Source organism: Apus apus, chromosome 1, assembly GCF_020740795.1.
Source record: "Apus apus isolate bApuApu2 chromosome 1, bApuApu2.pri.cur, whole genome shotgun sequence".
In the NCBI taxonomy this organism is placed as follows: Eukaryota; Metazoa; Chordata; class Aves; order Apodiformes; family Apodidae; genus Apus; species Apus apus.
In genome coordinates this window covers 119,029,845-119,043,357 of record NC_067282.1, presented here as the reverse complement: position 1 = coordinate 119,043,357, position 13,513 = coordinate 119,029,845, and the positions used below count along the sequence as shown (strand labels likewise).

The window sequence follows — 13,513 nt, the reverse complement described above, 5'->3', positions numbered from 1 at the left end:
AGCATACTTCTCTTTGACTAGCTAATACTTTGCATAATTTACCCATTTCTTTCTCATTTTAGGACACTTAAGAGTGAATAATAAAAATAACTTCTAAAAGGAACTTGCAGGATTCCTGCAAGTTCCTTTTAGACTTTTTCAAGAAACAAAGGGAAAAAAAAACCTTCCTCTCTCTCTCCTCCCCTGCCCCAAATCCCTCTTCCACACTCCCAAGTAGTAACATATCTTCCTTTTTATTTTTGTATTTTGCTGAGCATTCCAAATCTCAAAATGGATCTGAAATGTATTTGGCAGAACACAACTCTAATATATACCAAAAATACAGATAAAGCCACACCCTCAACTTCATACATTGACATTTAAATTCTGTGGCAGCTAAATATTCAGAGAAACCATGGAAGAACTAGTTACCTGCTTAAAACTAGAAACAGCTATGAGCTTTAATTTAATTTAAAATGAAAAGCCTCCCATAGATTCTAGTTCATTAAACAGTTCTCCAAAAAGCTAAACGAACATTTTAGAAGATGAAGTTTAGGGACAGAAAGGACTTCGATTTTAATAGCAAAGTATTTTAAATAGTAAATACCAAAAAAACTCCAAGATAAATCAAAGTGAGTATCACAATGTATTGAGTTAGTTTGTATAGTTATGAGTTGAGAGAAAAATGTGGCTTTACATTTCTATAAGCAGATATTTTTTATCTCAAAGATTATTTTGCTTTTTATTTTTAGAATAATAGCATTCTGGTTTCATTGCATAAAGTACTAATGACAGGAAAGAACAGAAGTTTAGCTATAATTCTTCTTTCTACAGCCTCAAATAGACCTAAGATATATTATTGCATGAAATGCTGGGTATCTACAGAGTATGGCCAATTCCAATTTTTAGTTTTGCAAAAGGTTTTTTATAAACTCAACAGCTTTATTTACAGAAAATAATGTAAACATACTGATGGCTACTATCAATACTACTATCTCAAATTAAAACCAGTACTTGTCTCCTAGCACAAAAGCAATTCTGTTCCCCCAATCACAAAAGCATATATGAGCTGTAAGTGAATGTGCTAGACTGCTTGAAAAGCTATTGTATTTGGGAAGAATATAGTTCTAAAATTAACCTGGAAAAAAACCAAACAAACATGCAATTACCAGATAAAAGGAGACTAAAAAAGTAAAGGTAGAAAGCAATTTTTAAAACTCTCATGATCATTGCAGCCAATCAGTGTTTGGATTAGATTAAATCATGTGGCTGACTCCTTTTACAGTCACCTTCACAGAAATATATCCTTCTCGCCCTTCACAGAGAAGGCTATTACTTACTGAGAAAGCTACAAAAATGGCTATAAACATACTTTTAAAACAGAATTAGAATTGAAATTCAGAAGCCTAAAACTAGATTCAGAGGCACTACAATTTCAGACACAGCCTGGACATGACAGGACCCAAGATGGTCTTCACCCTTCTCAAGATATCAACTGATAGGAAGAAGACAGAGAAATCAAATGGGATACAAGTATGGTAAGAAGCGGGCTGTCTTCTTAGAACAAAACAGTCTTGGCTTTATACCCATGGTGCAGAGATGCTAAACACTATCCAGTTCTGCATACTGTGGTTTAAAAAAAGGAAGAGGGGTCAACAGAACAAATGAGACAGAATATGCTAACAACTCCCCACAGAAAGCAGGTGAAACCATGCGAATGAAAGACATCACAGAAAACAAGATGTCAAAGGAGGAAACTCCAAGCTAGAAGAATCCCATGAGACCCCTTAAAGGCGAGAGTGTCGTGGGAATGAGATGCCACATTCACACCAAAATAACATCTGGATAAGAGAAGCTGAAAAAGATTTGTATCAACAACTATGTTGATTAATGTATCCTACAATACATTGCCAGCCATGTCTAGACTGAAAAGCAAAACCTGTGTATGGGCACTTGCTACCATAAAACTTCACAGCATCTGGTATCTTCTGGATAGTAGAAATCATTGTTGGTCTGTGAACATGAAGCACAAACAGAAGCTAACAGCATCTGTACTTTTAGAGGCTTTCACTGTGTTAGACAGGTTGCTAACAATAATCTGAGCTGCTCATCTTCTGATCAAACTCTTGTACGTTAATGCACACAATACTATGCAAGATAGATTTCTTCCTAAGACAGAATGGGTTAGGAAGACCAGACAATGATACCAGGCAAACTGGAAACAGCATCATTAGATTTGCTGTACAACATTTTATCTATTTACCTAGTGGTGACAGTAAGCAAGTACCATCTCTAAGGTCACTTCTTCATACTGCCTTGAATGACTGATCTGGGAATTTTAGAATAACTTCCTGTCCTCGCTCACTCACCCACCACTGCTCCTGAGAAGAAACTTCATGTTCAAAACTGCACTTACTCTGTTGTAATATTTACTAACAATTATTTCAATTATGGCATTTTTGGAAAAGGAAAAAAGCATTTAATCTGTAACATATCTGTAACAACTGCAAAATACTATGAATAAAACCCACCCATGTATATATAAGATTACATATTGAACCTAGGCCCTGCTATGGGAAGTGGAAGTTGATTCTACACTGGAATTTCTGAAGTATCAGAGTTCACTCATGTAGTTACACAGAGTGATTTAATTAATAGAGATGCATACAAAGGAACAGTTTAGGGCTCAAGTCCCGCTCTCCTAGTTTTCAGTCATATTGAATTATATCCTCATATTTTTTCCTCTTTTCTTTCTTCCAGGCAAGAACCTGGTACCAATGAGCTTTGTAAAAGGTGGAAAAGCATTTAATATTCTTAAATATGCAGAAAAGTAAGAGACAGACATTATCTTGCAACCATATCTCCAGCTTGAAGTCTACTAAACAAAAATGTTACTTGGACTGCTAGTGTAAAAGTAAATCTGAAATATTTTCCAACATTGTGTTTTAGAAAATCAGAACCTGGTATTTGGTCTTCTATGAAGATCCTTTAGAAACAGTGCTCGGGAGGTGCTAAAATAAAAAAAGACAGGTTTGGGAGTCACGGACTTACTTTACATATAAATCCAAATGTCTCGGGAAATCTATTTTGCCAGCAAGAATCTTCTGATATATACCAAATGGATTGTCATCAAAAAATGGAGGAAACCTATTTTAATACAGCAATTTTTTAAAGGTTAGAAAAATAATTTCTAGAAATCTTATAAACAGTATTATGTCATAGTAATTACCTTCAGAAATCGGAAATGATACAGTTCTATTTTGCAGGGCATCAATCAAATACTAACTTGAAGAGTAACTTAAGGCTGCTATTGCAAAACAGAAAACATTTTTCTATGCAACACATTGAATACAGAATGAAAATTGAGGTATTTTAAGAGATTTTTGTCACATTAATACAGTAAAAATATAAACTATCAAACAAGTTTTCAGTGTTAAAGTAAAAAATGCTTTGCCTTTATCTATAAACCCCAATGGTATACTTTCCAAAACACTGCTCCCATTTTTTATCTTGTCCTGTAACTGCAGGAATACCCTTATTCACTAGTTTCTATCTAAAGTGTCAAAGAATCCTCATATGAATAGATTGTCCAGGTCAGTTATTTATTGTACATCTTGAATTCAAGTATTTTTTGTTAGCAAAGTCTTGAAAGAGAGACTGTTCAGAACCTGAAATTCTCCAGCAGTGCAGCTGGCTTTCTGTGCTGGACAGATAAATACTTCATAACCTTCTCAAGATGACCAGTAAATCAGGATGCAATTAAAATTCTGTATTTACTATTTCCTAGAAAGTTCATAATGAAGTTAGAAGCTAACAGACAGACTGCTTCTTGTCTTATAGCTTCCTTTTGTATTATAATACATACCCTGATTATTGCAAGACATGTGAATCAAGAAGAGTAAGAAATGTGTTTTTATGTATTTACGTTATGTTTAAATTGCTTTTTGCCTTCTCACTTTGAAAGAAATTACTATGTCTAGAGTTCTTCAGATAAATTTAAATCAAACTTAACTATAATAATTTAAAGGCAATACTGATCAAAGTGCATTTGAACTGTATGCAAAGTGAGAGTAGCTTTGAAAGATTACCTAGCTTTCTTATGGACAAACTAAAATCAAGAACACAGATTTTAGACAAAACAATGCAATTATTGTGCTGGAAGCTACCTAATAAATCAACAAAAAACCCCTTGAGCTTCAGACTGTCTTCACACAATAACACAAACAGCTGCCTTTTTTCCACTAACTGAAAAGAAGCTGAAAAAAAGTTCTCTCTGTATATGGGACAACAGCTGTAAACCATTTCTTTTGCTAACTGATGCATAACAATGATGCACTGATATTGGTCTCAAGAATAACAGACTTTAGCACTGGAGAAGCTGTAAAAACCTCAAGGGAAAAACACACAGGTCTGAGAGTATGAAACTGTAGACAGAAACAATTAGCTACCTAAAAGGACAGATGAGTACATCACATATGAACACCAAAGCAAAAACAAAAAAACACAAAGCCTTCATTAAATGAGAAAATTTAGTTAGCTCTATGCCTGATGACAGTACAATTATGACCTAACATATCTAGTGTTAAATAACAAGAATATTATCCTCTATGGTAGATTGTATTAGAACACATTTACTCAAAATAAATATATCTTTTGACTCTTTAACTGATAGTTTGTTTAGCCTGTTTAGATTAACTCCATGAACTTGATATTAATAATCTGTTCTGTAAAGATTTCTTCCCACCCCTGGTTCTACTTGTTTTTTCCCCTTCCTGTACTTTACTATCTTAAAACTAAATGGGACCTTGCCTTAAATCTTGTATGTGCAGAACTTGAATTCTATGGGCCTCTAGAGATTACGTTCGAGAAATAAGACACTGCAGAACAGGAAAGTGGTTTTGCTTGTTTGTTTTTAGAAAAAACATTTCCGTATACTCATATCTAGCAATAATTTTCAATTGCTTCTGGGGTTCAGAGAGAGTAACTTCAGGAAATAACTACCAAACGTCTCAAATAATTCACTTGCAGGCAATAACTTAGTCTTGAAGTCAGGATTTGTTCACCTTCAAATAATTTTCATATTCCTTCAATATTCTTTGAATTCCAAGGGATAGAGTTACCTAGGACGGGTTTTGCATTAAAAGCATTGATAGCAAGTATCAAGCCACATCTTTAGTGCCAACAACAGTGAAAAGCTAATAAAATGCTAAATGACAACCTGTCCTCCTAAGGAAAACAATTACTAGCCACAATCCCTGCCCCACTCAAACTCCAAAATCTTAAAAATCCTAGGCAAGTAGTATCAATCTACACTCCACCCCCTCAAAACAAAACAATGAAAACCCCCAAAACCCCACCACAACCAACAAAAAAATCCAACCCAAATCCCAAACAAAACACTAAATAAAACAAAATTTCCAAAATAAATAAATAAATCACTGAGGCAAACTTGGGTGAAGTCACTATACCATCTTTAGACAGGGACACCATCTGAACACTAAACAATAAATAAAAAAAAGGATCCCATTGTTATGAAAAGCATGTCTACAGAAATACTGTAGTAAAAACATTCACAAAATCACTTGCCACAGACAGCTGCTCTATCACCCTATGTAAGATCTCAATTGCATTTTAGAAATGTGTGACTTATCTCTAGTGGTTAAGAGTCTCTATAGCTAAAATGTTTCTATATTGAGCTTGGGGGAATCCAGATCTGATCACCTGAGCCAGACAACGGCAGGACAGAGAAGATCCTACACAGATCATTACATCTGCTCCCTTTTTGAATGAAGAATATATAACAGTCATAGGTCAGTAGAATTTATAGCAGTCATACTTCAGCACTCTGCAGTCTTGAGGTCTCACTGACTCCAGAGATGAGGTCTTGATGGACTATTGACTGTATTCAGTATGTTAAATTTGGAAACCATGTTTCTACTCCTGCTGTAGTAGAGAGAATCCTGTCAACATCTCTGGAAGGCACAGGAAGGAAAAATACCCAATATCCACTTACAGTGAGACCACACAGAACAATCAAAGAATGGTCCCAGTGTAATTCATGGCAGAAGGGTAAATCACTGAGGCTACAGCTGGGAGACTGCAGCACCTGCACTCGTGTTACAGCACCAAATACTTCTACCGACAGTCTTCATGCTGTCTCGGACAAAGATTAGTGGCAACAAGGCCATTGGGAATCTCTTGCTCCTTTCATCCCTCCGAGAAGGATTTCCTTGACTGATGTGGGCCGCTCATCCTTATAGGGAGCACTGAAAGGAAGGCGAGGCCTGGCCTCCACACAGATGAGCCTACATTACTAGCAATAATTTTTAACACCAGTCAGCCTGGGTCAGCAGGGAACTATTAGTATTTTTAAGCTTCTTCTGTCCAGAAATTGCCTTTGAGATTAAAAGTAAATGCATTTGCAAGATTTCAGGAAAACAAGCAGTGGGCAGGAATGCTGTCCTGGGATAAAGTTTTGATCCTATTGGGTGGACTTCTTCACAGCAGAGAGATGTGATGCATTGGAGCTCTGAAGTGATCAGCCACCAGGGGAACTGTCTGCTCAGGGAAGCTCATGAGCTTGCCCAAACACCAGAGCAGTCACCAGTTACCCTGAACTGACAGTACTGTAATAAAGCTAAGGAAGAATAAATCCATGCAAGGATGTTTTTGTTCTGACCACATTATGGACCTGCAGATCCAGAAGGAAAGTCCAGAGAGGCAAGCAATCCAGTGCTCACACAGGGAGCATGCACAGAGCACACTGTGCCCGGTGCCGAAAAGAAGTTCTAATGACCATGAAACTGAAACTAATGAAATATATTACATTTCTTCTAAAGCTATGAAAATCCTGCTTCCACCTGCATTTGTTTGACTGTGCCAACCATGACAAAACCAATTTCTTTCAAAATTCTCTCAGCCAAGATAAAAAACAAGGAAAAAACATGCAGATGCCTTGCTTTCTACACAGTTATTCACTTTACTCAGAATCATATTCCTTTTTTGAAACCAGAGCAAATTAAGACAAGTACTTTTACCTACTTAATACTTAAAATCAGAAACAGTTAATTACATTAATGCCAGAAAGTCTCTCTTCAGTTTGCACCTGTATATTTTGGAAACACTGCTCATGAAGCAAATTTTAAATATATTAAAAGCAGCATCTAAGCAAACTAATTTCCAAATAGACTATTTAAGATTTTCCCTGTTCTTTTTTCCTTCGGTTTAAAAGAAAACATGCGGTCAATAGTAATATAAGCTGTATGAATGAAAGTCTTCCTACTTGTCTCTATGCATTTTATAAAGTTCCTACTGCAAATACTATTTCACTATACTAGAAATTAATTAGAGAAAATATGAATTTCCAAAATAGATAAGAAAAATGAGAATCTCTTAAAAAATTCTCAAGTGAAAACCAAAGCTGACAAACTCAGTAACCTGAAAAAATCCCCCTAACAGTGATCTATGTTGTTTTGTACAGCTTCTCAATTCCTTTCTTCAGAGGTAGAAATGAGACTGGTATGTCAATACTATATGTAAACAGAACTAGTACAGAATCCCAAATTACTGTAGTACATAATATTGCTGTGATATAGTAATCTTTTTCACTTACCCTGACAACATCTCAAATATAAGAATTCCTAGGGCCCACCAATCCACAGCTCTTCCATGGCCTTTGCTTTGTATAACTTCTGGTGCAAGGTACTCAGGAGTGCCACAGAGTGTCCACGTCCTGGGAGGAAAAGAAGAAAAAAAAGCCACAAAACAAAACCAGACTGAAGTGAAAATGAAACAACAGTAACAGTAGACACACACAGGAAGCACTCAACTTATACATGTGTATTTATTGTATATAATGACAAGAGAAAAAAGAAAGGCCCCTAAAAAGATCTAAAAAGACTGCTTTGATCATGCCCTCCAATTCTCCTGTAACAGATACCTGGAAATTAAAAAACTTCTTGGTTTCAGGAAACATCTGCACACTGACTCTCCAACTGCTGGTACAGTATTATATTCATTAGGCTATACATTGCTTTGAAATGACTAACAGTGGCTTTCAACCTGCAAGTTCGCTGACTAATTATGACGGGCCCAGCAAAAGGCAAGCTTATTTTCCTTTACCAGCAAAAGGAAAAATTTTTCTTTAGAAAAAACATAGGCAATAGGGGGAGATAAGAAAGTAGCAGTTTAAATCAGCAAATAGCTACAGACATGAGTAAGATTCCTTTTACAATCAAACATTCCCAAATAATATTGAAATATAACCTGTCATCACCTCCACAATATACACTAGAAGAAAAATAAACACCATGTATTTTTAATAATTTAAAATATGCACAAGGTGCATTTAAAATATGTACAACTTAAGCGAGTGTGAGATATGTAAATAATACTATTTTTTATGTATTTTAATGACATTTTTAGTCAGCTTTTTTAATATAAGCTCAGGATATAAAAATGTTATATTGCTACCTGAAATGTATGTTTTAAGTTATTTAAATTCATGAAATAAAATGAAGCTAGACAGTTAATATTTAGAAAGACCAAACTACAGTTTGAAACAAAGAATATTCTGAAACTGTTTACTTCACAAATGTTAACTTTTCTTCACAAAAATATCCATGCAGAATTTACCTGGCTTCACTACCTGGATCTATGTTTAAATATGGGTAGAGAAAAAAAAAGTGCTTTCGTTCTGATTAAATTACACAACCCTGTTAGCAAGTCAGAGGATGAAACTGAAAAAGTGGTCACCAATTCAAGAGAGGATTAAATAACAGAATAGAATAAGAAATAAAAAAGTGCATTGCATTTTCAAAAACTTCTAGTGAAGACATGACAAAGAATATAGTTACAAAACTAATGGTCACTGCCCACAGCAAAAGAAATTTTAATTGTTTTATTTTTGAGTGCAAGAAGATTCTTCTCAAATCAAACCAGTAACATGGTCCTGATTAAATGCATTAAGATGAACAGCATTCACCTTTAAATACATGCTCCTTTCAACTTCCAGTTTTACCTACCACTGTTCTACCAATCTTAACAAAACTTTATTTTTCCTAACCATAAACAATATTCAAGATGCACCTTATGACTGTCAACATTTTTTTACAATATTTAATCTTTTATTTCTCTGAGATTTCAGAATTACTGCAAACAGAACGTCTGGGTGTTTTTTTTCTTGTTTTTGTTTTGTTTGGTTGGGCTTTTTTTTTAAGTCTTAGCTCTGATTTTTAAAAATTGTTAAGATCAAGGGAAAGGAGCTGTACAGCCAGTCAAGATTTTAAGTTAAGAGTTATGATATACAGAGTTGAAATTCTTTAAGCTTGATTTTAATACGGCAAAAGCTAAATTACTCCAGTTAAACTGTCAAAATGTGTTAATACACACTATGAACCCATGTGCTCCATGGTTCTTGCAACTACATTCATTAGTGCAACGAATACATCTTTAATTTTTATCCTAAAAAGGGTTGCATAATTTTTATTGCTAGAAAATATAAACTCTAATTTTCCAAATCTAGCACATGCAAGAGAATTCTTAACTACAGCACTGCTTTACACAATACTGCCATCTAGCAGTTGTCTAGGTCAGGACTAGGTAACTACGAGAAACAGCAAAGCTTTTGTTTTTGTTTTAAAAAGCTGTACAACAGTCCATCATATGAATTTTTATTCATACTGATTGTGCCAGCTCTGCAAATGAAGCAGCTTCCAGTTTTACTCTATCTGGGAAAAAGGGCTGTACAAATAAGCAGAGAGAACAGGCACATTTGTTTTAATGGACGAGGTTTGCAGGACAACGCCCCACAGGGGTTCTCCTCCCCAAACATTGCCAGCACTATGAATGTACAAATTCAGCGAAGGTGCACTCCGTCATGAAGGTTTTCATCCCCTATGAAGGTAAGTTACGTACAAAAAATCTCAGTCTGACCACAGAATTTGCTGGTGAAAATGTAACTAAAAAAGACCCTCAATTCCCATACAGGTAAACCATACAGGTTAATATTTTTTTATTCAAGTAAAAGGAAAACTACAAAGTACGGTCAGAACAGCATAACTTGCATTCCTCTAACTGCACTAGGAAATCAAATTTATTACCACCAGTAGGTCATACACATTTCAATCAAGAAATTTATGTTCCCCAATACCCAAAATATTGGAGGAGGTTAAAATTCTTTGTCAAGCTGTAATAAGATCATAAACTTGCATTGCCTCTTCTGTTGGTCATGAAGCAAGCTATTTAATAGTTTGCAAAATTTATCAAGTAAATTCTAGAAAAAGATCAAATAATCTTAAGTCTTTAAAATAATTATTTCATAACTGTTGCATATTCATCTGAAAATCCAAATCATCTTTTTGAAGATTAATTATAAAGCAGAAAATTAAGAATAGACTGTTTCCTCCAAACTGCTACAGAAAGTCCATTGTTCTGTGTTTTCAAGATAAATGCTGACACACAGTAGTAGATAAGGTTGAGTACATAACTTTAAAATATGAAAATAAATAAATAAAAAAAAGAATCTACTCTGGTTACAAAGATAAGCTATAAAATAATACTGTTAATAAGTCCCACAAATATTATTTGAAGAAGTCTTGATAGTTAACGTATTTTATCGTTCTACACCATTCAGCATCCACCTCAGTAGTTCCTAACAGGCTTCCTGCATACAAGCCAGAGATTAACAGCAATGTCCTTTTCAGTATCCTCTTCTGGAAGTTTCTCTATAGTTACATTCAATGGAGATTGCTTTGTTTCCAGCCCACAGAAGTTTGTTTTGCAATATATTCTTGCTTCTACAGTGCCAAACAACATAGGCTGCAAACAAGACTTGCTGTGTCTTGTTTTTTCTCTTCAATCCACTCTGCAGAACAATCATGCATATCCAGCATAAGGAACAGTGCAAAAGTAACTCCAATTATCTTTAATTAATCACTTCTCAATTTTCCAGGAAGACTTTCATAGTTTAAAATCATCCATTCTTTCTTATGAATATAAACCGAAAAAAATAGAATTAACATTTAATACAAAACCTAAAAATATTAATAAAAAATTATTAATGTCCTACTTTACCTAAAACTTTTGTAACACTGTGAGTGAAATCTGTGCATAAAAAATAGAAAAGAATAGGAACTTTAGTTTTGTGCTTCTCTGAAAAAACACAGGAATAAAAACAAAACACCCCTCACCCCCCCCCAAAAAAAAAAAAATAAACACAACAAAAAAACAAACAACAAAACACCAAAAAAACACTTGAGAAAGTTCAGAAATGTGTTTAATGTATATGCTATACCCAAAAAGTGGTCTTTGCTTTCCAGAAACAGAAAAGCCTAAAAATTGCTATAAAGTTCAAAGCAAATCCTTTCTTCATCCTTCAGGTAACAATCATTTATAAACACCTCCTATGTGTCTTTTTTCATGACATATCCATTTTTTTAAAACTAGTGGCACATCTATTTTATATCTGTGAATGCCATTCCAAGAAACTGAAAAGGTTATTAAGTTTTCAGCTAAGCAGCAACAAGGTGGAAAAGAGAAGCTCAGACCACAGCAGTTGAGACCAAGACACACTGTTGGAGAGAAAAAAATTAAATTTTTAAAAGTACATTATGACCAAAAAAGAAAGAGACAAGGACAAAGAGAGAACATATCAATAAGAAACAAAAGGAGACAAGAAAACCTCCTCTCATTCCTCTTTTTCTAGGAAAAAAAAAAAATAAAAAAAAAAAAATTGGAGCCTAGCCCTTCAGAAAATGTCCTAATAAGAAAGAAAATGTCCTAATAAGAAAGAAAATTTGCAGGCTGCCTCCCATACAGAAAAGCATCTTAATTGTTGCTGGAAATGGTGAATGCTCTTTCACACATGGTAACAAGAAGACAGGAAAACGTATACAGAAACATCTCAGTTAAGCAACTGGACAATAATTCATGGGAAATATTTCGTATCACGAATGTGTAATTGTGCTGAAGGTCTTCTGCAGTCAGTTTTATTTTACGTTATCATGTCTTCTCTAGGAATACATTTGTTGGTACTAACTGGCAAATATCTTGACAGCTGTTTACAAAATATATTGTATTTCTGAAATTCTTACACACTATACGTATATATAAACGCATATATCCAAACGCATAAGGTTCATGTGTACAGACATCTGCCATGCATAGAAATGACAAAACATCTATACTTTTGATCAAGTCGTCTATGAAACAAAATAACCTGATGTAGTGCATTAGTAAGTAAATTGCTGACACTGTATTTTTACAGTGAAAAACAGCTGTGTGAAAATTACTACAGCTACTGGTGAGAATATAGTTCAAAAGAACTTCAAAACAAACACAAAAACTGAAACCCGACTTGCACAGGTCAATTCAAAGTCCTTGCCCTTTTCAAGTTTATGTTTCTAGGTAAATCTACTATTAATATAAAACTACTGTAGTGCTTGCTCTATGATTCAATTAAACACAAACTGATCAACTCCACTGCCCCCCAGATACGGAACGCAAAAAACCCCAACAATTAAAAACAGTAGTGGTAACTTGTTTTGATGTTGAAAAATGTATTTAAAAAAATTTACTCTTGTAGATTAATCTTCCAGATGGAAAAATTTACTCTGATGCGAACTACTATCTTACTTAATGGAGGGTTACTCCTGTTGTGCCTTAAATTCACAGAAATCCAAATTAAGAATAACCACTAAGTGGCAGTATCTACATGTAAAGCAAAAGTACTAAGAAATTTGTATGAAAATGTCTTTTAAAGAGATCATCCTACTTTCTTGCCTGCAAGTAACCTTACTTCCTCCTGCAGAAAGTTAGTTTGGTTCAGAAACAAAATATATACAAATAAAAAGCCAACACTGTACACACTGAACTGTTGCAAAAGCAGCAAACAGGTAAAGAGATGAGTGAAGAGGATGAGCACCTTTGTAACACCTAACTCGCTTACTAGGCTGCCTCAAATAGAACAACTAGATATGGTCAGAAGGTGGCCCAAGCACATAATACTAAACCTTGTAACACCACTTTCCTAGGTTTTTTTCCTTTTTTGTAATTTTTAATTCCAATGACAGCTCTTGCTTCCTTTTAAGAACATGTATTTTAATCTTTGAAGAGTAATTCAAAAGGAGAGAATCAAGAAATAACTGGGCAAAAAAACCACTGCATAATCAAAACTTTACATATGCTAGTGAAACAGACATGAGGCTGACACTACTGATGGTGCAGTTAGTTACAGAAATCACTTTTGTTTAAGTTGGCCCTACTGGTTTTGTCTAGATTTTGCAGATTCCTTTAGCAACAGGCTAGTGAAAACACAGTGTACAGCTTTAAAATATTATTCTCATGCTTAAAAAAATCTTTCTAAAAGAAAGATAGTATCTCAATAAACAAATATCTCGGTATTTTGCTCATATTGCTTCACTTAACTCCCTTTTTACAAGATGACTGCTGAAAACCTAAATATACAAAACTACTAATATAAAAATTTTGTTCTATAGTAGCTTATCTGTGATATTTTTCCTAGTTAGACCTAAGG

General features: G+C 34.5%; 1 protein-coding gene across 1 annotated transcript in view; it reads right to left on the bottom strand.

Annotated features, from left to right (window-relative positions):
- The window catches only part of PRKX (protein kinase cAMP-dependent X-linked catalytic subunit), a 54,358-nt gene that overhangs the window by 9,985 nt on the left and 30,860 nt on the right, over positions 1 to 13,513 (bottom strand). Inside the window, exons 4-5 of the mRNA XM_051640951.1 lie at positions 7,592 to 7,711; positions 3,031 to 3,126 (exon numbers count right to left, since the gene is read on the bottom strand). Of these exons, the coding sequence (XP_051496911.1) occupies positions 3,031 to 3,126; positions 7,592 to 7,711 (216 nt within the window). The remainder of the gene's footprint in view (positions 1 to 3,030; positions 3,127 to 7,591; positions 7,712 to 13,513) is intronic.